General features: G+C 35.7%; 1 protein-coding gene across 6 annotated transcripts; it reads left to right on the top strand.

The window, feature by feature from the left end:
- Positions 1–22: 22 nt before the first annotated feature.
- OCIAD1 (OCIA domain containing 1) lies at positions 23–24,768 on the top strand. 6 transcript variants are annotated; one of them, XM_049886266.1, is made up of 9 exons: positions 23–43; positions 2,019–2,081; positions 2,474–2,554; positions 9,418–9,471; positions 13,436–13,483; positions 14,677–14,809; positions 16,492–16,667; positions 20,530–20,682; positions 24,267–24,768. In XM_049886266.1, the coding sequence occupies exons 2-9, from the start codon at positions 2,024–2,026 to the stop codon at positions 24,302–24,304; spliced, it is 741 nt and encodes a 246-aa protein (XP_049742223.1). In that variant the 5' UTR covers positions 23–43; positions 2,019–2,023; the 3' UTR covers positions 24,305–24,768. The 6 variants fall into 6 exon arrangements, with proteins under 6 accessions (XP_049742223.1, XP_049742221.1, XP_049742220.1 ...); XM_049886264.1 differs by lacking the exon at positions 23–43 and adding an exon at positions 56–257; XM_049886263.1 differs by lacking the exon at positions 23–43 and adding an exon at positions 57–365.
- The last annotated feature ends 1,030 nt before the right edge of the window (positions 24,769–25,798 follow it).

Here is a 25,798-nt window from a genome sequence, read left to right as displayed (position 1 = left end):
CCACTCTTGGACACCGCCGCGAGCCCGGACGTCATATCCTGCCGTAGGTTAACAGTGCATCCGGGTCGCAGTCATTTTGAGCCCTTTTTATGTGGGTGACTTCTGGGCAGCCTAGTCTCTACCTTGCCCACCCTCCTCGCTTGCCCGTACGCTTCCAGGTTTACGCGCGCTCCCCCCCCTCCCTCTAGGTCGTTTCCGGGCCTTCTGCCCCGGATTGACCGTGTTTGCAGCTCGGTCGCCCGCCGCTGTCGTCGGAGGTGGGTGAGGTGACGCAGAGAGCCCCCTTCTGCCCCACCTGCTCACTCACCACCTCAGCGTAGCCACTCTGCTACCCCGTACTTTCCGCCATTTTCCCGCTTTTGAAGGTGCGCAGATCGCGCCTCGGGTCTCGAGCTCCTGAGTGGTGGTGACCGGGGAGGCGAGGGAATATTTATGGAGGGTGCGGACCGGAGAGATCCCTGGTGACGGGTGGGGTGGGGGTACGCAGTCAGTAAATGCAGCTGGGAGAGTAGGGTAGTGGAGATAGTGGGTGGGGGATGGAGTGCGGGAACCAACAGTATTCAGCCGAAACCGGTCCAGTGTAGTTTTTTCTTCTAAATTAAGAGATTAAAATGGTATTGTGTAAAGGGGACTTGTACAAAGGGGCTCTGTCAACCCTGATAGTCTCTTTTTAGGGTTTCTAGGATGCTGCGTTTTAATTCTTAAACGGTTGCTTTAGAATTTAAGTAGTTTTTCAGCACGCTCTATCGATGAATTTAGCTTAGCCTTTCTGTTCCTTTTCCCTAGCTAAGGGGCTGGCACGTAGTGGACGCTCAGTGATGGCTTTTTGAATAAATGAATTATGGAAAGACCCAGTTGCTGTCCTATTTGTGTGTCATTTCCCGTTTCATGCAATTTTTTTTTTAAATGGGAATAATCATACTATGTAAACGCTGTAAAATATAGTTATATGATCTGTTGGTCTCAAGTCCAGAGGCATGGGTAGAAAGAATCTAAATGAAAAAAATAAAAATGTTTTTTCTTGAAATGCCGGATATTTTTTAAATCTCCTATATCCTTTTGGTTAGCAGCCTAGTGCTTTAACCGCTGCGCCACTCCTATATATTCTTCTTAGACTCTTTTTGGAGGATGCAGAATTTGCTGTTAGATTTACACTACAGGGAGAAAGACATGACGTCTTTTATTATTACAGTTTTTTGGAGTACTGTTTTCTGGGAAAGGTTGCATGTTTCCTAATAACTGTTTCAAGGATGGCAAGACAGTTCTTGCTTACTTCAGACACGTTATCTGGAGGGGCCGGTCCCTGGAGAAGGACATCATGCTTGGTAAGGTAGAGGGTCAGCAAAAAAAAGGAAGACCCTTAACAAGATGGATTGACATAGTGGCTCCAACTGTGGGTTCAAACATACCTGCTATTGTGAGGAAGGCGCAGGATCGGCAGCGTCTCCTCTGGTTATGCATGGGGTTACTATGAGTTGGAGTGGATTTGTAGGCAGCTAACAGCAACCTTTCATTTTTTTAAATCGAAGCCCAAATAGGATTTTTGAGATTTTTCTTGTTTTGGAGAATTATCTTAATTATTATGCATAGATTTATGAAAAGACCAAAATACAGAATAATGTGAAATAAAAAAGCTTCAGGAGGGAAAGTATGGCTGTTGTTTTATTGATAGCCTTTTATATCTTAATTTGATATTAATCAGTTGGTAAATACTTACAAAGCACCTAATTATTTTTTTTTTCAATTAAGGACCTAACACAAATAATCAGTTCCAAATTAATAGGGTTGTAACTTTTTCATTTAGGTAACTTTTTATGTCACGTACTGAAGATGTACTGTACCTGTCCTCGAGTCGATTCTGACTCATAGTTACCCTATATTTGAGATGGAGTGGTTAGTAAATATTTGTTGATTGATTGCCTCATAGACTAGTATTTTTACTATATCATAAATATCTAGTTTTTGTTGACATATTTTGTTTTCTTCTCTAATACTTAATACAAATGTTTTTGGTACAGGGAAGATGAATGGGAGGGCCGATTTTCGAGAGCCGAATGCAGAAGTTCCAAGACCAATTCCCAGTAACTATCGAGTTTTTATAATTAGAAACACTTTCTATGTAAAGAAATTTTCACTGCCTTGAATGATAGAAGCAGGGCTGGCTTCATGGGCAGTCAAACAGAGCCCTGTGCTTGGTTTAATGCTGTGCTGTTACCATCTTGAAATTATAATAATGATTTGAACAGGAGATCAGACATTTCATTTTGCGCCAGGTCCTTGCACATTGTGTAAAAGTAGCTAGTCTTAACTAGCAGATAGTAGTACTAACTTCTTTCTGAAGTCAAAGTTTGTTAAAAGTTTACAAGCCAGTTGTTTCATTATGTGATAGAAAAATTGTGTGTTTTGTTAATATTTAGACTTAGTTTTTTTTATATGGGTGTTTTAATATTTTCCTTTTTTCTTTGGTAAAAAGACATAGGGGCTGATTATATTCCAACAGAGGAAGAAAGAAGGGTCTTTGCCGAATGCAATGATGAAAGTTTCTGGTTCAGATGTAAGTTAAAATTTCTAATCAACATAATTTGACCTTTAGTACCTGAAATTATAATGACTGTATATAGGACAAATTGGTGAACTTGTCAATGTACTGAGGTTGTTGCTAACGGGGATTGATTAGATTAAGGAAATAGAGGTGAATTGTACACATTTTAAAGTAATAGTTTCCAGAACTTTTTTCAAGATGATAAGGTAATTTTGGCAATAATAATGATAGCATTTACTGAATATACGTGGATTATATCAAAACAGTTCAGTAAGGTTGATAATTATCTTCACTTTACAGATGAAGAAATTGAGGTTTAGAGATGTTAAATGAATTGCCTAGTGTTATGAAGCTGGTAAGTTGTGATGTCTAGGCTTGAAGCCAGGCATGTCTGAAACGAGAACTCATGATTTTAACTCAGCTTTTAACCATTACGTAATAAGAACTGGTTAGTTTCCCTTTATCAGTGTGAAATGTTGTTACACTACTAGCTCTAGATTTCTGACTAGAGATTATATACATGAAGATTTTATTTTTTAAATACAGAGGATGTTGGAAGTAACACAGAACATAATCTTAATTACTTTTCAAGAAAACCATAGTGTTGTGCCTGAAGAGTGCAGTCTTCAGGTAAGGTAATCTTAACAAAAAGGGAGGAAATTAAAAAAAAAAAAGGGTGACTTAAGCAGTTGAACAAATTTATGTTTTCATCAGTTTGCCTAGTATTCATGCTTATATTGCGCATGTTACTGTGATTGGTATATAAGTTTTATGAGCAGTCTCTCTTGAGGTAGTTTTATAATGTAGTTGAGACAGAGCTAAGGCATGAAACATTTAGAGAAAGACTAAGTGTATAGCTGCAACAGGAATTTTAAGAAAATAAATTAATTTGAACCAACTTAGCTTAAAAAGGCTTGGTTAAACGAATGAGGCTTAACAACTAGTAGGACTTAAGTGAAGAAAAAAGGGAAGGGAGCATCTAGATGAAAAGGAATAGTGAGCAGAGGCACAGAATCTGCAATAACCTGATTTCTTTCTAGAGTCTTGAGGCTAATCTGAATGAAACAGGCCTCTTTTTGGGGGTAGAAAGTAAAGCGTAATATGAAGGACTTAAAGGTTTGATTCATTATAAATCTTAGGTTCTTGACCGGAGTTGGTGATACATTTTTTTTTTTTTTTAAGGGAGACTAGTTAACAGAAGGATAAGAAGTTGTACTCAGTGAAATCATTATGAGCTGAAACAATAGCCCAGACAGACATCGTCATTGAGGAGATGTAGTTGAAGCTAGTGTCACTTGGACTGGAGAAGATGGGATGGCAATGAGAGCTTTTTTAAAGGACACATAACAAGGTTTTTTTTAAGAGATTGACTAAGGAGGATTGAAGGAAAGGCAAAAGTTAAATAATAACTTCAAGATATCCAGAATAGGAGACTAAAGAATGGCAGTATTACTGATCAAAACGTGTAGTTTGAAGAAGGTATTGTTTGGAGGGGGAAATAAGTTTAGGCTGGATATTTTGAGTTCATGGTGCAGTGTTCAATTATGGGAGGTATGTAAGCAACTAGAGATAGAAGGAAAGATATACATGAGAAATTAGGATTTTTGTTGTAGCTGTGTTAGTGAATTCACCAAGGAATCAAGTGTAGAAATAGAAACATAAAACTGGTCACAGTGTCTATCATGTGAATGATATTTAGGAATGATAGAATAAATGACAAAGTTTGGGTAGTACTCATGGATAAGAGAATAAGTGGCGGTAAAAGAATCAACAAAGACCAAGAAAGAGCAGTTAAGGTAGTAGTAGTTCTGATAGAATCTTTTGCGTTTTATCCTCAGTCTAATATTCTGAGACTTGCAAAAGTTTCAAGCCACAAAGAACCTGAGTAAAAATTAGGTGATGATAATGTAATCTCCATCTGTGGATAATTGTTTTAGATTTCTAGTCATAAACCAAGGGCTTTAAAAAAAAATTCTCACCTCCTGTAGAATGGAAATAATTTCTCAGAGACCCAGTTATACTCTGCAACAGATTTTTTATCTTTGAGAATTACAGAGTAGAGATAGAATAAAATCCATTTTCAAGTCTGTTGATCACACAGAGAATTAAGAAAGACAATTTGGTTGATAAGGTTTGGGATCATTTTAATGTTAGGCTAATAGCTGCATAGATACAATGTCCAGATTTATTTCTTGCTGACAAATTTGTTTCCATACATGTTTAACATTCTAAACAGCTGTAACAGCATTATGCTAGAAGTACAATAAAGGGCAGTGATAAGTAGGCAGGATACCCGAGTATGCCTGATTGTTGTTTGCCACAAGTAGGACATTGGTATGTGAACAATAGAAGGCTGAGTAATTGCTTGTGTTAAAATAGATTAATCACAGGTTGGAGAACAGAAAGCATAAGCATATAATAAGGACAGGCTAAAGTGGCTTGTTAGCTATATGTCATTTCAAGATTACTGGGAAATTGCAGCAGCCAGAAAATGAATGCATTAGTAATGGTTGATTGTTAAAACAGATAACATAGGTGTTGCATATTGTAATAACATCAAACTTTGAAAATATTTAGCACCTTGTCTGTAACCATACAACAAAGGAAACTCAATATGAAATTATCAGAAGCATTAATAGCCATGCATTGTACTTTAACATTTGTATCTTCAAGTAAGGATGTTCTTTGCAGTATATAGAGTCCCTGGGTAGGCTGCTTAAGTGGTGGTTTGCACTCAACTACTAACCTAAAGGTTGGTGGTTCTAATCCACCCTGTGGTGCTGTGGAAGAAAGTCCTGACAATCTGCTTCCGTAAAGATCACTGGCAAGAAAACCCTATGGAGCAGTTCTATTCTGCAGCATATGGGATTGCTGTGAGTTGGAGTCTACTTGACAACAATGGGTTTTGTTTTTTTTTTAATATGGTTTCATGTACGTGTATTACGTGTATATATATGTATATATAGACAGATGTGTATGTGTAATGGATTCCATGTCACTTTGAAGATTTTCAGTTTGTGACTATTGATTAAATGAAAGACTGCTGAAAGTATTTAGAAATTTGTGGGAAAAGCACTAAGGTAATTTTTATGTTTTTTTGAGGTCTGTTAATTGTATTCATCATGGTTTAAAATTAGACGTGGTGTAGGACATTCTCTTCTTTAAGATGATTTTGTTTATTTCTATTCTCATCTACTTTCTGTTAATCTTAGAGTATAACTGAAGGCATCTTATTTCCAGGCGCTTAAAATGTGGCCCTATGCACTGACAAAAATAAATAAATAAAACAAAAAACCCAGCTGTATGTGTGCCCAAACACACAGGTAGTAAGAGAATCTGTACATAAAGGATCAGTTTAATGTGTATTACGTATTACAGTAATCTTAATGTCTGGAATTACTGAAAAGGTGTGTGAATTCATATTTGTTTCATGTATCATTTATAGATTCCATGAGTAATTTTCCGTGCATGTGTACTGCTGGTTTTCGAATGAGACAGTGCAAGTGTACGGATAAGAACAAAAACTCTGGAGCCCAATTGTCTTCACTGAAATCCCAGCTCCACCACTTATTAGCTGTGTGACTTTGGGCAAGTTCCTGATGTCTGTGTGCCCCAGTTTCCTTATCTGTAAAATGGGAGTAATAGAATCTGTCTCGTGAGATTGTTATGAGGATTAATTTACTTTATTATATGTTTTAGCTAGCTTTATTAAATGCCTATTAGTGCTATTGTGATTAAATGAAATAAAAGTTTGAATTGAAAACAATTATGAATTTAGAGTAGCATTTTATTGCTGTGAGGGGAGAAGAGTCATTTTTTTTTTTTTTTATGTATTGTTTCCAGGTCCTTTTTCTTTAAAACAGTGGTTGAGTAGTTGTGACAGAGACTTTGTGGCCCACAGAGCCAGAAATATTTATCTTCTGGTTCTTTACAGAATATAATTGCTGACACCTGGTCTGGAGCTGCACTGTCCATTTTGCCAGCCACCAGCCATATGTATCTATTTAAATTAAATTAAAAATGCAGTTCCTCAGTTGTACTAGCCACATTTCAAGTGCAAGGTAGCCAGATGTAGCAAGTGGCTTGGGAGTCCCAGGACCACCCCTAGGTTTGGTAATTCACTAGGAGGACTCAGAGAACTAAGCATATAGTTGTACTCATGGCTAAAATTTATTACAGCGGAAGGGTACAAAGCAAAATCAGCAAAGGGAAAGGGACATGAGATGAAGTCCAGAAGAAACCAGGTGCAAGTTTCCAAGAGTCCTCTCCCAAGGGAGTCACACAGGACTCGCTTAACTCTTCCAGCAGCAAGTTGTAACAACATGCATTAAGTGTTATTTACCAGGGAAGCTCATTAGAGACTCAACTCCCAAGATTTTATTGGGCTCTGATCACGTAGGCACCCTTGGCCTAGCACATACCAAAATTCCAGACTCCCAGAAAGAAAGTAGATGTTCACCAAAAACCATATTTGTACAAGCAGTTTAGGCACCAAAAACCCAAACCAGACCCACTGTGTTTGAGTCAGTTTTGACTCATAGTAACCCTACAGGGTAGAGTATAACTGCCCCATAGAGTTTCCAAGGCTGTAAATCTTTACAGAAACAGACTGCCACATCTTTCTCCCACAGGGTGGCTGGTGGGTTTGAACTGCCGACCTTTTGGTTAGCAGCTGAGCGCTTTACCCACTATGCCACAAGGGCTTCTTAAGTTCAGGCACAGTGAGCCACTTATCATTTAGGGAAAATTTTATATCAGTATAAGCAGCTATCAGTTCATTTCCCGGTAACCAGCGAGGGACCAACCTTTCAAGCAGGCCTTTCTGAGGATAGCAGTCTCAGGCCAGCTATGTTGAGTGTTTTCTGCACACTAAAAACGAAAACCCAAACCCACTGCCACTGAGTCGATTCTGACTCACAGCGACCCTATGTGTTACATAGTAGAACTGCTCTATAGTGTGTTCTTGGCTGTAATTTTTACAGGAGCAGGTTACTGGGCCTTTCTTCTACAGTGCCGCTGGTGGGTTCCAACAGCCAAGTTTTAGGTTAGTCAAGCGTGAACCATCTATGTCACCCAAAAAAAAACCCACTGCTGTCGAGTCGATTCCGACTCATAGCGACCCTATAGGACAGAGTAGAACTGCCCAGTAGAGTTTCCAAGGAGCGCCTGGCAGATTTGAACTGCCGACTTCTTGGGTAGCAGCTGTAGCACTTAAGCACTACGCCACCAGGGTTTCCTTTTATCACCCAGGGACCTTAATTGACTCTTTTTCTACACACTGTCTAGTTGGAAGTCACAGATAAAGACTATTTCTGTTGTTGTAGAAAATTCTTTTGGACAGTATTGATATTTAAAAGTGATTCACAGCTGTTTTAAAATTATGAACCCCTTTGAGATTATGATGAGAGCTTTGCAATTTTCACTCTGGATTAATATGCATATATAGACATAATTGCGTATAGTCTTAAGGAGTTCACTAGTTCAGAAGAAAGAACATTAGTATTTAAAATATGTGCTTTTTAATTCTTGCCTCAATCACCAAATAATTGTGCGCAAATTTACCTTGTGTTTTGGTTCACTCAGTGTAACATGGAGCTTAAAAGCTTGAGATCTGCTATCAGACAGACTTTATGAGAATCCTAGACCTGCCGTTGAACTAGCTATGTAGTTTTGAACATGTTACTTAACATCTCTAAGCTTCAATTTCCTTATTTTTAAAAGGGGAGGTAACAGCATTGCTTACCTTAGAGATAAGGTAGATAAGATGGTAAAAAGTAATGAGATAATGCACTTAAGACACTGATGGTGTGGAATTTAGTTACTGCTATGTAGTGGCTCGTTTTTTTTTTTTTTTTTTTTGGTGGCTCTTGTTTGTAATTTGCTTCTTGCTTCCCCCCCCCACACTTTTTTTCTCTCTTTCCACATGTAACTTTTGGACACAATTTTCCATGTTGTCTTTTTTTTTTTTTTTTTTAAATAATACTGTGTTTTTGTGAAAGTTTGCATAGTAAATTAGGTTCCCATATAACAATTTCTATACATATTGTTCAGTGATATTGGTTACATTTTTCACAATGTGTCGATGTTCTCATTATTTCCATTCTGGTTCTGTTTCTATTATTCTAGCTACCCTGACCCACTCTTACCTTTCATCTTTGTTTTAGAGTAAATATTGACAGTTTTGATCCTCATATAGTTGATTTTTTTTTTTTAAGAGCACAATACTCACTGATGACATTGTTTATTTTACGAGACTGTGTTTTCTTAATCGATATTAGCCCACTGCCGTGGGGTCAATCTTGATTCATAACAACACTGTAGGACAGGGTAGAACTGCCCCATAGGGTTCCCAAGGAGCAGCTGATGGATTCGAACTGCTGACCTTTTGATTAGCCTGCACTCTTAACTACTCCGCCACAAAGGGCCCTAGTTGATATTCTCTCTCTGTCTCCGTTGACGTTGAGTCTACCCTGACTCATGGTGACCCTATAGGACAGAGTAGAACTGTCCCATAGGGTTTCCAAGCATCAGCTGGTGGATTTGAACGGCTGACCTTTTTGATTAGTAACCTGGGCTCTTAACCGCTGTGCCACCAGGGCTCCAATTGATATTAGTGCTGTTTTGGAGTCATGTAGATTTAAGATGGTTCTTGAATTAAATTGTTTAATATTTTAATTTATTTTTAATTAAAATGCTCCTTTTATTTTTCTCTGATTGTATACAGTACATTTTTTAAAAATGAAAAAGTCTCTTTTACAGGTATTAACTGTGCTGCATACTTAGATAGTTTTATTGATACTCATTTATCTACCCTAATGAATGCAGATAAAACCTTTTCCTTTTGTTGATGTTAACAAGTTCTTTTTCTTTTATAGCTGTGCCTTTGGCTGCAACAAGTGTGTTGATAACTCAAGGATTAATTAGTAAAGGTAAATGTTTAAACTTTTTGAGTTTATTTTGTACATTGGATATCATCATGTTTATGTTATTTTTCTGATTTTCAGATAAATATATTAAACATTATCATTGATAAACGTATATAACATCACAAGAGTTATGTTTCCATGGACCCATTGACTCATATCTTGTTTTCAAAATCTAATACTGTCCTGTACTACAGCACATTAACAGTCTATAAGAGCAAGAAAGTAAAAACCTGGGAATGATTTGCAGGGAGATAGAGAGGCAAATGGCATCTAGGTGGACCACCAGTATCACTATCATTTAGGAGCTTATTAGAATGCAAATTCACAGGCCCCATCCCAGACCTGCTGAACTGGAATCTTTCAGGCAGGACCTGGAAATCTGTTTTAACAAACTGCAGGTGATTCTTACATACTGGTTTAGAGATCAGTAGCTCCCAAAATCAGCTTTGCCTCATAGTCATCTGGAAAGGGAGGGGTATAACATAAATAAAAAATTAGAATCTGAGGGGTATAACGTTAAATAAAAAATTAGAATCTCAAGAGTCTGGCAGCTAATCTGTTTTTAATAATTCTCCGAGTAGGCTTTCTTGTTTTCTCGTCTCTTGTCTTAAATAGTGCAACATGTTCATATGTGGAGTTGAGCTGAGATTAAATATTAAATGTATCAGTCTCTGTATCGTAAAATTTAGTAATGTAAGCTGTAGAACTGCTCATTATTATTTACTTTGTGAACGCATCTACCTGAGAATAGGAAGGTGTCCAGAAATGGATGACATGACCTTAGAATGGCCTCCGCACAGCCTAAAAAAATGGCTGCTTTGAATTGACTAGGTCCTCCTAAAATGTGACTAGGAAGTTTACATTTTTCGCTTTAACTAGTTGAGAAAAGTAGTTTTGGAGAGAAGTGGGAGGATCCCCCCCCTTTGGTTAAAAAAAAAAATTGTTTTTTAAAGAACTCTCAAAGTGATCTTAAATGCTAGCAAGTAGCCATCTAAGATGCATCAATTGGTCTCAACCCACAAGGAGCAAAAGAGAATGAACACCAAATACACAAGGTAATTATGAGCCCAAGAGACAGAAAGGGCCACATAAATCAGAGACTACATCAGCCTGAGACCAGAAGAGCTAGATGGTGCCCTGCTACAACCAATGACTGCCGTGAAAGGGAACACAACAGAGAATCCCTGAGGGAGCAGGAGAACAGTGGGATACACACCTCAAATTCTTGTGAAAAGACCAGACTTAATGGTCTGACTGAGACTAGAAGGACCGTGGAGGTCATATTACCCGGACCTTCTGTTGACCCAAGACTGGAACCATTCCCAAAGCCATCTCTTCAGACAGGGATTAGACTGGATTGTAAAACAGAAAATGATACTGGTGGGGAGTGAGCATCTTGGCTCAAGTAGACACGTGAGACTATGTGGGCAGCTCCTATCTAGAGGGGAAGTGAGAAGGCAGATTGGGACAGGCTGAATGGACACGGGAATATAGAGTAGAGAGGAAGAGTGTGCTGTCTCATTAGGGGGAGAGCCACTAGGAGTACATAGCAAGGTGTATATGAATTTTTATATGAGAGACTGATTTGTAAACGTTCACTTAAAGCACAATTAAAAAAAAAAAAAAACAACCGAAGAACCTCCGTACAACGTGCTACCGTGACAATAATCTTAAACGTGGGAACAAATGAGGATATATATGCACATCATATGTCATTTAAGACTAAGTGGTTATATAGACTGGGATTGGGAAAAAATAACATATTGGGAAAAAAAAATTTTAATAGTTTGTTTTAAGGAAGAACTGGCACAAGGAGTTATGAATGGAGAATTTATAGTGTCTGTTATTTTACTTCCGTTTTATTTGTCTTAATCTAATTTGTCATTTAACTAGTAATGACTGAAGTTAGGCATGGAGGGAGGGTCCTATGAAAGAAATGTTAAGAGTTGCCAGTAGTTCCTCTGAGGAAACAATGTAAGCAGACATTGAAGCAAATAGAGAATATAATCAAATGCTTAATAAGCTACTGAATTGTGTAGTAGAGACTCCAAGAGCTGCAGGTGTTCAAGGAAAAAAGATCTCTGTGGGGCTGTTATAATCAAGAAAGTTTTTTGGGAATAAGTGAATTTTGCAGGAATGGGCAAGATTTAGGTCAAAGGAGAAGGAAGAATATTTGCAGAAGGAAGGACCTCATGATCAGGACAATAAGCAGGACTATTGGGACAGGCAGTCAGGAGACCGACCTGTCTACACTGGCAGAATCACTTGGGGCGGAATGAAAACTCCATTAAATTGCTAAGGCAGAACCAGGGGAAATGATTAACTAGGTTTTGAAGAAGAGACTTTAGGAAAGGAATTGAGGAATCCCACAAGACAAAATCAAAATCCGTTGTATTTTGTGTATGTTTTCATCCACAGTGTCTCATACTCAACACAGTCTTAACTGCTCCCCCCGACCCCTGCTCATTTCCTATCTTTCAAAACACACAAATATGTTGGGTGTCTTCTATCTTGAGAACATAGAAAGGAAATACCCTTTTTCATATCCCTTTCCAACTGCTCCCAGCTACCTCCATGTGAAGCCAAACTTCTCAAATGAGCACTTAATTTCTTCTTTTAAGCCATTGCAGTCTGTCACTGATTATGCATATGTTTTACCATTTACTGATTTTTTTTTTTTTTGGCCTGTTCAACAATTTTTCATGTTTAATTCAGTGACTGATTACATTTATCGTGTTGTGCAATAATCACTACTCTCCTTTTCCAAATTATTCCACCACCATTAGGAGAAACTCATTGCTGCCTAAACACTAACTCCCCCTTTCTCCTCCCTCCTACCCTTGGAAACCACTAATAGACATTGGTCTCTATACATTTGCCTTTTTCATATAAGTGGAATCATACAGTATTTGTCCTTTTGTGACTGACTTATTTCACGCAGCATAATATTTTCAAGGTTCATCCATCTTGTAGCATGTATCAGGACTTCATTTCTCTTTATGGCTAAGTAATCTATTGTATGTGTATCACGTTGTGTTTATCCATTCATCTGTTGGTGGACATTTATATCGTTTCCACCTTTTGGCTATTGTGACTAGTGCTGCAGTGAACATTGGTGTACAGATTTCTGTTGTGTTCCTGCTTTCAGTTCTTTTGGGTATATACCTGGATTGGGATTGGTGGGTCATATGATAGTTATATGTTTAACTTTTTGAGGACGTGCCAAACTGTTATACCATGCCATACTATTTTGCGTTCCCACTGTCATCGAACGAGGGTTCCAGTTTCTTCACATCCTGACCAACACATGTCATTTCCTGTTTTTTTAAATCATAACCATTCTAGTGGGGGTAAAGTGTGGTTTTGATTTGTGTCTCCCTTGTGGTTAATAAAGGAGCCCTGGTGGTGCAATGGTTAAGCTGCTCCATGGGAGAAAGGTCTAGCGATCTGCCCCTGTAAAGATTAAAGCCTAGAAAATCCTATGCGGCTGCTCTACTCTGTCACATAGGGTACCTATGAGTCAAAACAACAACATTGGTTAATGATGCTAAGAATCTTTTCATGTGCTTCTTGGCCATTTGTGTTTTCTCTTTGGGAAAATGTCGTGTGCAAGTCATTTGGCCTTGGCTATCCTTGACCCTTTCTCCTTCCACGTGATTTTTAGAATATGCTTTTCAATTTTTGCAAAAACTTGTTTTGATTTGGATTGGGATTGCATTGAATTTATAGATCAATTTGTCAAGAATTGCCATCTTCACAGTGTTAAATATTTCAATTTATGAACGTAGTATATTTCTCCATTTATTTAGCCTTTATTTCTCTCAATAAGTTTTGTCATTTTCCTGTATAGTCTTGGCATAAACTTGAAATTCTAGTGAAACCTACTGCACGCTTAACCTTAATTATGTAAATATATCTTCCTCTAACAATTAATGTTACTCAGAAATATTTATTCTTTTGTCTTTAGGAATCCTTTCAAGTCATCCAAAGTATGGTTCCATCCCTAAACTTATATGTAAGTATGAAACAATACTGTATTTAGTTGGTATTGTCTATGAATATACAGGAAAACCTTGTGGCATAGTGGTTAAGTGTTATAGCTGCTAACCAAAAGGTCACAGTTCATATCCACCAGGCGCTCCTTGGAAACTCTATGGGGCAGTTCTACTCTGTCCTATAGGGTCACTATGGGTCGGAATCAACTCGATGGCAACGAGTGTTTTTTGAAGAATATACAGGGTTTTTTAACCTAAGTATAATCATTATAATAATCATAATCATTAGTTTTTATCAAATACTTTGTCATATCTTACTCATAATAGAATTACATGGTTATATGCACTGACAAATCAGTTTAAGCCTTTAAGTGGACTACTTGGGCATTTTATTGTTAGCAGTAAAAATCATGAGTTACTTGAAAGAGAGGCATTTTTCCCCTCTTTTTATAATGTAATGAGAATTTTTAAATTTATTTTATAAAGATCCAGTATTTAAAAATTCTCTTGGTCTGCCTTAGGGAAAGAAAGTTGTCTAGATAGTCTGATTAATCAAAGTGAAGTGTATTTGAAAGTTAAGCTTAATTTTTTAAAGAAATCTCTTCAGCATGACTTGTTTACATTTTGCAATATGATTAATAGAAAAGAAGCTTAATAGCTCTGAGAAAGAGTACCTGAAACTTTCATGAGTCTTTCAGGTTAACCTTTCGTTCATATTGATGCAACAGTAGCCACATTTAGGTAGTACTTCGTAATTACTTAAAGGGGTTTGTTGTATCCAATTTTATCTTAATTTTAAAACAATCATATGAAGTTGACTGGGCAAATGATATGATTCCCATTTTATAGGAAAAGAAATAGCCAAAATTCCCTCAACTAGGCTAGAACTATTAATATTTTGATTCTTTATTCCTCTTTCTATTATATCTTTAGTGTGTATATTAAGAGTGTAATTAGTGAATTTAGAGTTGATTTATGTGATAGCAGCTATATTTTGGCTTATTTTTGGAAAGTGAATTTCATTCACAGAATCTCTGAAGCGTGAGTTTGATTTAATATGGTACTTTTATCATAAATTATTTCAAGAATCTCAGTCTCCAAACCAAAGACACACTTAGATCATACTGGTTTAAAAATGTTCTTTGAGAAATATTTTTGTCTAAAAAGGTACATTGACTCACACTGTCATACTTTTTTTTTTTTAACAAATAAGTTGCTTGTATCATGGGCTACTTTGCTGGAAAGCTGTCTTACGTGAAAACTTGCCAAGAGAAGTTTAAGAATCTTGAGAATTCCCCTCTTGGAGAGGCTTTACGATCAGGACAGGCACGGCGATCTTCACCTGGGTAGGCCAGATTCTGATCTTTATTTAATGTTTTTTAATTTTTAGCTTCAAAATTACAAGGAAACAAATATTGCCGTAATTCAGGGCATGAAACATTGCTCAACTGGAGACATTGGAAACTTGCCATTTTGTTGTAGGTTAAAGCTAATTTTATTTTAAAAAGTAGAGCAAGCCTTGGCTGCCATTGTTTTAAATATAGACTTCCATCCTACTGGGACTATATGTCCTAGAATAAAGAATTTTATCTTGATTTGACTTGACAGATACCTTTGATTACGTTATTTGGAGTTTTCTCTTGAATTCCTAGCTTTTATCAATCTCCCATTACTTAACAAACTTCAGCTTTCCTTTTTAATGCTTCTTTTGTTTAAAACAGCAAGAAAATGAATTAAGCAGAAAAATATCTGTTTAATTTTCTTTAAAATACATCACATTGATGTTTGTGTTGATAATCCAGCTTCATATAAAGAATAATAATTCTTTGTTAAATACTTTCAAAAGAGGTCTGGTATCTGAATACATTTCCAGTATCATAAGTTGGTACAAGTGTTTTGGATAGTGTTTTGTCAGCGTTTGTTGTGGGGGGAGGTGATAACGTTTTAGAACTCTGAGTTTTTTTACTTCTGTGAATCTAGTCAAAATGCAAAACAAAAAATATGGGCACAAAGATTATGATTTTATTTTAATAGTGAAAAACTGGAGTCAACTTAATTTCTAGTGAAGGGAAATGAATAGTTAAGTAAATTATCTCCATTAATAGGGCATTGTGAAGTTATTTAAAAATATGATTATGAAGTCTTATGAAGCAACATGATGAAATGCTTTTAATAAACTGAAAAGGGCAGAGTGCAAAGTTATGTGCATATACAGTTATCTCTCTTTTGAGAGTATATTCTTGTAAAAATATTGAAAGGTGATATACCTCCCATATCAACCAAGATGATGATACTGGTGTTAAAGATTTTTTCCCCTTATTCCAAACTTTCTGTAATGGGATCATTTTACTTGTAATTACATCAAAATAAATGTTTTTAAACTTTCGAATGTTAAAAATTTCAAACTCCTAAGTCTTAGTAAATAAATAAGACAATGTTTAATCCTCTTACTGGTTTGCTTTAGACTATGGTTTGGTTTTTGTGTTGTATGAGTATAGATAAATGAATCTGTCTATCTGGATAGGTAGATAAATAAGATAATTAAGTGGATTGGTAAGTAAATTATTATCGTAAATGGCAGGAAGTGTAAACCAAATTCTAGGTAATATTATACCTGTATTTTAAGTAGCAAAATAGTGTCTGTGTGGACTGCTGGCTGTAAAAGAAACTTCCCAGTTAATGTAGGAACTGGACGTATTTGCGGAAATTAGACCAATTCGAAGTATTCTTTCTAAGAAACTTTAAAACACCTTAAAATTATCTCTGAAGCCTAATGATTAGAAAATTGGATACAGATTTTTTTTTTTTAATTTAAGCGTGACTATTTTCAAGTTATATGGGTGGGGGTCAGAATATATTTGTAATGTTTTTGTGGCAGAAAGAGACTAGTGTTTATAAATAATTATGTTAAAAATTATATGGTTGTTTTAGAAAAGAAGATAATTTATTTTTATATCTTAATATATGTCTTTAAATAAGGTTTAAGCAATGACTCATATTTCTTATGTAGTATGATTTTCTTTTTCAGGCACTATTCTCAAAAGTCTAAACATGACTCAGATGTCAGTGGTCATTCCTCTTTTGTGACATCCCCAGCAGCAGACGACATAGAAAAAGATACACTTCCTCATTATGAACCAATTCCATTCAGTGCTTCCATGAATGAATCTACTGCCACTGGTATTACTGATCATATTGCCCAAGGTAGAAACTTCTCTTGAAATGAATTTCAGCATTTTATGGTCCAACGTATGTATAAACTTTATTTGATGAAATTTTCTTCTGGATATCACCTATATGTTCCACCATCAGCCTAAACTCAACATGTTTGTTTGTTCATTTATTCATCTGTTTTTCATTCAACATTTCTTGAAGACTAGTAGGTGTCAGGTACTCTGCTAGATATCAAAGAAACAAAGATGAATAAGATCTGGCTCTTGTCTCTTAGAAACTCTTAGTCTGTTTGAAGATCACACAACGTAAGTGAAAGACCATAGACTTTGGGTTAAGACCTGGATTTGAATCGTGATTGACATTTGCTAGCCGTGTGACGTTGGACAAGTAACTAATTTGTGATCCTGTCAGTTTCTAGGTCTCCTGAATGGAGATAATAATACTTCCTTTTTTTAAAAGAACTGTTAGAATTACATGACATAATCAATGACAGTGCTTTGGCAGGTAGTAGGCTCTCAGTAAACATTAGTTTTCTTTCTTTCTTCAAATTAACTTTCAGTGAAAGGTTGAGGAATTAGAAACAAAGTACAGATCTACAATTCCTTATCTGAAATCCTAAAAGCCAAAAAGCTTGGAAATGCAGAAAAAATTTTTTTTCTTTAAGTAACTTAGTTTGTGATAAAATCTGACCTCAACTCTCTTAGTAGCAAACCCTGACCTGAACTGACATGAGGCTGTTCATAGGCTTAGTGTGATCTTTTCCCTAGATTTCACTGTAGAAATATTAATGTATTTGCTTTCTCATTGCTTCTTCAGACCTCTGATTGGGTGGACATTAAGTAAAATAAGAGATCGATATTGTAATACTTTTCTAAAATCTGAAAAACTGAATTGTGAAACACATGGGAACCCAAGGGTTTTGGATAAAGTATTATGGACCTCTTGTAGAGTACTCCTTGAAAAAGCTTGCTGTGAAGAAGGTAATAAGCCAGTGACTGTGGGACATGCACAAGGTTGAAGGAAGGACTTTTTCTTTAAGATGGGAGAGATTTAAGTCTGTATGTAGGTTAAAGGCACTAGAGAAGGAGAAATTGATTATAGGTCAAGTAAGGTTTGAGAGGATGCAGAAGGGGTTCTAGTAGGTCAGGACATACAGTAGTCGTTAGCCATATGTCACTATTTAAATTAATTAAATTAAAAATTCAGTTGCACTGGTAGCATTTCAAGTGTTAGTGGCTACTGTATTGGACAGTGCAGACATAGGACATTCCCATCATTGCAGGAAATTATATAGGATAGTACTGCTTTAGAGCAAAGGAGGGCAGAGGCTATTAACCTTAAGAGTGAAGAAGAGACAGGAGACGATGGAACTTAAGATAATTAAAGAGATTCTTAATTTTCGATGAGAAGATTTGAGAGTCTCTTAATTCTCAGTTTTCCCCCCACTGTGAGGTAGGAATCAAAGACATCCAATTAGAAGGGGAAGGTGTGGGGTGGGCAGATGAGGAGAAAGTAGTAAAAGTCATTGTCTTTTCTATTTGTCCTTCACTGTCTCTCATTTTTGCACTCTCAAGGCCAAATTCATTCTACTTGTATTCTAGTCATTCACTAATTCTTGCTTTGTAATGACTTGTATCCTTTCTTCCATTGCATTAGGAATTCTATGTTATATAATTTGTTTTCTACATAAAAGTAAACAAAAAGCCTTTTGATATCTGCCCACAGCCTAGGCGAGACCCATATTTGAATGTCTTACGCCCACCACAACAGCCGTCCATCTGATCACTGCTGTTTTCTGACCCCCTTCTTCAAGCCAGACTAGCCTGTCTTCCATTGCTCTCCACAGGGGCCAGCACTGGTCTTCCTTTGCTTTGCCCCAGCTGTTGTCCTCTCATAGCAGAACATTTTCCTTTGATTTAAGTCCTACCTGCCCTTTTTAGTTCTGCTTTCTCTTACCAGAAATCTATAGTTTTTCATCTTTCAATGTCTAAAGCACTCCCTCATAGCTGGCATGAAACTTATAGTTTATTACAGTTAGATATAAGTCAGTGTGCTATTTTACATTTTCTTATTCCTTCCAGCTCTTTATAACCTCCCCAAAGTAGTAAATCATACCCCCTTACACAGTGCAAGTGGAGCAGTGGTTAAGTGCTTAGCTGCTGACCAAAAGGTGGGCAATCCACCAACCGCTCTCCGGGAAAGATTGGCAGTCTGCTTCCTTAAAGATTTACAGCCTTGGAAACCCTATTAGGCAGTTCTCCTCTGCCCTGTAGGGTCGCTGAGTCAGAATTGAAGGCAATAGGTTTGGTTTTGTGATGTGTTAGTTGTTGTTGATGATTGCACAACGCAGAATATTTTAGTTTGGCTTTTGTAAGTAGAGAAAATTCTCCCTAATTTTCTATTTACACTTTCATTATATATCACAGAATTTTTCTTTTTAATAAGAAGTATTAGACCTGGAAGGAACTTTTGAGATCATCTAGTCAAACTTCCAGTTGAGAAAACCAGGAGTCAATGAAACTTAGTGATTTGCCCAAGGACACTTGCTAGTCGTTGGCAGAGTGGGGTTAAGAAGCAAGGTTCCTGACTACTAATCTACTACACACTGTCTGTTTTAGAAGTTTTTAAATACCATCATTTTTGGTTAAGGGAAATTAGTTCGTTACTGTTGTAATATAAATGAAATGTAAAGTGCTTTTAAACCTAGTGAAAGGTTATATTATTATTTGCATTTTTCTTTAACCAGAAAAATTTAGTTTTCAACCATAATATTAGAATTAATTGAAATTTAAGTTCTTTTGGCTTTGAATCATTCAATTTACACTGTAGCAAAATAAAAGATTAAGGTTGAAAACATTGTCTAATGTATAGCTATGTTGCTTTGAAAATTCTGATTATTCACTGGGACCTTACCATTGAGTTCCAAAATAGTACCACTTCCATAAAGATTTTTTTAAAAACTATTTTAATTAATATGATTACGTTGATGTGATATACCCAATTTGCATGTCTCATTGAAAACCTTTTTGAAAAAATAGTACTTTTGGTGTGGTGTAGAAGACTTTGTAAGTTAAATTGTTCACTGAATGTTTTGTTAGGATTAGTTAATTTCTATAAGAATGTTTATGTGGCCTTTTTTTTGCTTGGTTATGCATTTTACAAACTATGTTCAATATTTAGTCCTGTCATCCAAAATTAAGAATGATTATTTCCTTGTTTAACATCAGTATTTGACTCTCTGGTAATATATATTGTTCATACTTTGACTCTAACCATTGGGAGAGATAAAGAGTAAATGCTGGTTCCCAGGCACAAGTTATAGTTGGCATTTTCTTCTGCCTCAGTATTGTATCCATTAGACCAAAGTGAAACAATGTATACTATGATTAAAGGCTATGTTTTATACTTTTCAGTAGTAAAATTTTCAAGTGTTTTTGCTTAATATAGAATGGAGTTGCTTAATATATAGACTATGGTCATAGTAACATTTAACTGGAAATATCACTAAATAAAATAAAAGCTATGCTTTGTCAAGTTTTGTTCACTTGGTCACCACTAGAATTTATTTCTCTAGTCCCATACACAGTATGAATAACTTTCAGTTTAAAACACTCATTTTAATGAGTTTAAATTGTGCTGTTATATATTATAGTATCCATTCTTTTTCTGGCCATGGTTAATTTTTTTCTGCTTTTGATACTGATTTTAAGTTTTAGAAATAAAAGCCTCAAAGCGGAAGTAGAATTTAGTATTTTAATTATCTTGGGGAAAATATAATACCCTTCAAATGGTGGTAATAATTTGATCTTTTAGCCAAGGAGCATTTGCAAAATTTAGTTTTGGACTAAGCCAGATTCTTTTATCACCATTTATTAACTGTTTGTTGTTTTAGGACCTGATCCCAACATTGAAGAAAGTCCTAAAAGAAAAAATATTACATATGAGGAATTAAGGACTAAGAACAGAGAGTCATATGAAGTAACTTTAACACAAAAGACTGACCCCTCAGTCAGGCCTATGCAGGAAAGAGTGCCAAAAAAAGAAGGTATGATAAAAAAAAGAAGGTATGATAGCTTAGTCTAAATCACTTTACTTTTTAGAATTGGAACTGTAACATTAGTTAAAAACGTTAATATGTGATTTTAATTCATCAGGTAATTAACCAAAATAAAAAAAATTTTTAAAGAGTAGTTATTTCACATTCATCAGTTCTTCCATTTTTAATGTGTTCCAAAGGCCATTCTGTGTTAGAAAATAATGAAGTCCTAATAGTAGTATGACTTAAGACAGTGAGACTAGATTTCTAATATAATTTGGAAATTAGGCATTCATTTGACTATTTTTCCCTTATAAGAAGTGACCTTGGAGATTCTATTTTTTTTCCCTCTAATTATGCATTATTGCATAAAGCCAGATGTTGTGATGTTAGGTTGATAATTGGGCTGTAGCCACTTTTGACAGAACCACAGAATCATGATTAAGTAATGAAATAGATTTTCTTCTACGTTTGTGAAATTGAAATAGAGTTTTATGCCTTACAAACCAGCTTTAAAGGAATTTCCAGAAGAGGAATTTGACTTTTTTTAAATGGTACTGTTGTTTTATAATTAATTATAAATTTTAAGTTATAACATAGAAAATCGTAGTTCATTTTAAAGTCATTTTGGATGAGATATGCATTGCCCAAAGTAAATTTTTAAACAAGTTTCCTTCTAATGGAACAGTGAATTTCCAATGCAGTGTTACAGCTGTTTCAGTGTAAAATTTTAGGATTTCTCTTAAGAAATTTTAGAAGGTGTATCATTGTTTCAAAGTTTTCTATTTACTGCTGTAAAAATTGAAGAAGGAATAGGTCCTTGGTGTACCTTCTTGAGATCCATATGCCACAAAGAATGCAAAAATGCATAAAAATCCTTAGTATTTTTTATTGGTTATTTAATTTTATTCGTAATTGTTAATGGTTGTTTTCTATTAGCGCTCTAATTTGTTTTTATAATGATGGATAATACTTTTGTGATACCATTGATGTAAGAAAATTAGCTTTGAAATAGAATTGTAACCTGCAAAATTCCTTAATATTTGTCATTTAAAAAATACTTAACATGTCTTAATGCATTCATCAGCCTTTATTCTGTAATATGGAAAGACTCATATTGGTGCTTTGTTCTGCTAATTGACTTGAAGATTTTTAGACTGTAAGCTCCATGAGGGCGGGAAGTAATATTTTTCTTGTCTTTTTTATGTCTGCGTAGCATAGGTGCCTTGCATTGCAGGGTCAGAAATGGAGTATTTTGGTTGGACCTTCTGTAGTAATAGAGATTAAGAAAAGAAAATCTGGCCCTATGGCATTTGCTGGAATTTGATATTTGTGGTTTTGACTGTGAACAGCCTTAAAGTTCTGTTGTATGACATAATGTGAAGTGATCAGTTTTTTTTTTTCTTTATGAAAAGAAAACTGATTTTTCTGTGCTTTATATAATTTCAAGATAAAAAGCCAGTTGTAAAATAGTGTCAATGAATGTTCTAGAATGTTCTGTTCTAGAATCTAGACAGAAAATATGGCAGTACAGTGTAGATTACAGGGTCCATAAGTTTTATCTTACGGAGGGAAATTGTGGATTATTTGGTATTCTTAAATTTGAGATTTTGGCAAGTTATGGGCTATATCCCTTACAAATGGTCAGTGTCTAACTGTAATATGATTTATAATGTATTTATAATTGACATTTTTAAAATTCTATTCTTCCCTTGCCTTAAACAGGTAAATCAAGGAGTAGTATTTCATTATAAAAGATTGCTTTGCTTTGCCAAAAAAAAAAAAAGATAAATTTCTCTTTAGTGTAAGTGAATCACTCTTTTTCAGGTATAATTTGATTTATAGACAACTTTTTAGGACTGTGTTTGTTGAATAAAAAGAGGTACATTGGCCTTAGACAGCTCATGTAAACTAGGGATGATAATAGTACCTCCCTCGTAGGGCTGTCATAAGAATCAAATGAGTTAATGTATGCAAATCACCTAGGATAGTGAGTGACACATAGTAAACTTTGATCAAATTTTTAAAAAGTATATTTGTTTACAAAAAAATAGAATTACTTTTCTGTTAATAGTATCTTAAACATGTATAGCCACTTTAATTTTTTATGACAGATGTCTTTGCTGGCTTCATATAATGTAGTTTCCGCACAATGATGTGTGTTACTTTTTTTTTTTTTAAGATAAATACTGCTATGTGGAATGAAATCTGTTAGTTATGTTTCAACTGGGCTGATTCATTAACTTTTTTCCGGTAATTTTTCCTCTCATGAAATCCCGTTTTTGAGCACATCAGAGTATAAAGTGTAGAATGTTAATCTTCCCATTTCTGCCTTAATTGCATGAGCTATTAACGCAATGGAAACCCTGGTGGTGTAGTGGTTAAGTGCTATGGCTGCTAACCAACGGGTCAGCAGTTCAGATCCGCCAGGTGCTCCTCGGAAACTCTATGGGGCAGTTCTACTCTGTCCTATAGGGTCACTATGAGCCGGAATTCACTCGACAGCACTGGGTTTGGTTTTTTTGGTTTTTTGTAATGCAGTACTTTAGATCAGAAGTTTCTAAGCTTTTTGGTATCAGGGCCTCTTTACATTTTAAAAATTATTGAGGACTTCAAAAATTTCTTGTTTGTAGGAATTATATTTATTGATATTTACCAAATTTGGAATTAAGACTAATGAGAAGTTTTTGAACACGTATTCCCCTAGCTGTGAGAGCAGTAATGCCATCACACATGATGTAGCTTTTGGAAAACTATATTCATGAGCGAATGAGAGCAAGGGAAAAGGCAAAAAGATGAGGGGAAAGGGCGTGTAATATCTTAGCATAATAATAAAAATGGTTTTGATGTTGTAGATTCCCTGAAAGGGTCTTAGGTCCCTAGTCCACACTGAGAACTGCTTCTTTACCTTGTTATGATTCACTTGGTGTTCTGAAGAGCTGTAATTCACAGATGAAGGCTATGTAGAAGAGAAGGCAGAGGAACGTGTTTCAAAATATAATCTCACCTAAAGTGCAGGAATATTGGAGACCACTTTCTTCTTGATAGTAGTATTACTGCTCATGGGAGAGAAGATTGAATTAACCACAGCATGAAGACTTGACCATTTTTATTACCGTGTCTTTTGGGGAAAATAAAATTAAAATGTTCTCCCTCCCCCCATACTGGGGTTTTAAAAAAAATATGTGCTGCAATATATGCCACGTTTATTTAGATAGTACGGTAAAGTTGTAAGGGCATGCAGACTTTGGACTTAAACAGACCTGTGTTCACATTTCAGTTCTACTTGTTTTATTAGGCTTGTACCTTGGGCAAGTTACTAATCTGTTTTCTCACTTTTAAAATGGGATTGTATTTACAAGACTGTTTTGAGGATCAAATATTTATGTGAAATTCTTACATAGTACTTTAGTATATTTATGTCCAATCCCCTATTCACAAATCTGTCTAGCCCCTTTTTGTAATTATATTTTGACTCTCATATGCTCTTATTCAGATGACAGAAACACAACTTTTCATCCTTATAATTGCAAACAAAACAGTGCAATTTACTTATTATTTGGAATCATCAATTGTTTGTGCTTTTTTCCTAGTCAAGGTAAACAAATATGGAGATACTTGGGATGAGTGAGAAATGACATCATTGGACCAACTGAAGGAGTTTCAATATCCAGCTTCATCTAGGTGGTCATGAATATCTGCATGCTTTGAGTTCAGCAGCAGTCCTCATAAACTGTTAAAGCTAGTGTTTTCGTGGTTTGTTTTATTATGATGTTTTAAAAACACAGATTTTAATGTTAATATTGTGAATATGCTCACTTGGGGAACTATATGAATGATGGTATTATACCATGATTGTATACAGTTGTGAAATTGTTTTAAAAGTTATAGGGCGAAGGTACCCTTATAAAACCGTCAAGAGATTGTAATGCTCTAGAATCAGTATAAAAGTAAATAATACTGCATGTAGACTTGGGGTGGGTGCGGGGAGCAAGCATAATCCTAAATTCTAAGTTTCACATCAACAAATTATAAAAAATCTTTCTCCAGTGTTTGCTGTATTATGATTATGATAAATAAATGTAAAGAAACATGCAGCAGCTCTCATCTTCATTTATTTTATGATTTTATTGCCTGTATGTTAATTTTAAGTACAATGATAAGTAATGGTGTTTTATAGTGATAGAAAATAGTCACATATCTGAATATTATATGAAAGTGATTCATGAAGATAAATCGATATACAGTAAACAGCTACATGCCTTAAAGCAAATGTTCATGTTCAAAAATTGTGCAAATTCCAGGAGAATGAAAATTTGATATGTTTTCTTCAGTATTGACCCATTGCTTATTTCTGGTTCAGGTGAGTTGAAAATAAATTTGTAATCTTGTCTAAATTCTGTTTATTCATATTACATTTCTCCCAGAAACATAATATTCCAGTTAGCTAATGCTGTACATCATCCCAAAACTTAGTGGTTTAAAACAACAATCTGTATAGTCATCTCCGGTTTTCTGTGGGAATTAAGGAAGGATTAAGCTGAGTGATTCTGGCCCTGGTCTTAGGTCTGCAGTCATGGTGAATAGTAAGGAGCTATAGCAGCTGGGGCCTTGCCAGGACATCTCTCTCTTCGTTTGGTTTCAGGACTTCACCATGCTGTGCTTCTCTGTAGATTAGTTTGAGTTTCCTCACAGCATTGTACGTTCAGGGTGGTCAGACTGTTTCCCGAGGGGTCTAGTGCAAGTGTTCCAGCAAGCATGTCAAAAGGTACATTACCTGTTATGTGTGATTTAGCTGCAGGAATCAGCATCATTTCCACACAAGCCTGCCTAGCAAAGGGAGGGAATATAGAAGCCCCCCCACCTAAGGCACATTTTAAGAACACTTGGGATGGAAGATATTTGGACTAAACTTGTCACTCTACCATTTGGCCACAGTAATTCACATCCCTCCCACATGCAAAATAAACTCATCCGTTTTCCCAGGACCTCTAAATCTCATCCCTTTATAACATTAACTCAAAGCCCATAATATAATCAGGCCTAGGTGTGGATGAGTCTCCTTGGGTATAGTTCCTTGAGTACCATTCCTCTAATTTGAAGATCTGTGAACTAAACAATTTGT

Source organism: Elephas maximus, chromosome 5 (genome assembly GCF_024166365.1).
Source record: "Elephas maximus indicus isolate mEleMax1 chromosome 5, mEleMax1 primary haplotype, whole genome shotgun sequence".
NCBI lineage: Eukaryota > Metazoa > Chordata > Mammalia > Proboscidea > Elephantidae > Elephas > Elephas maximus.
This window is presented reverse-complemented; position numbering and strand designations above follow the sequence as displayed.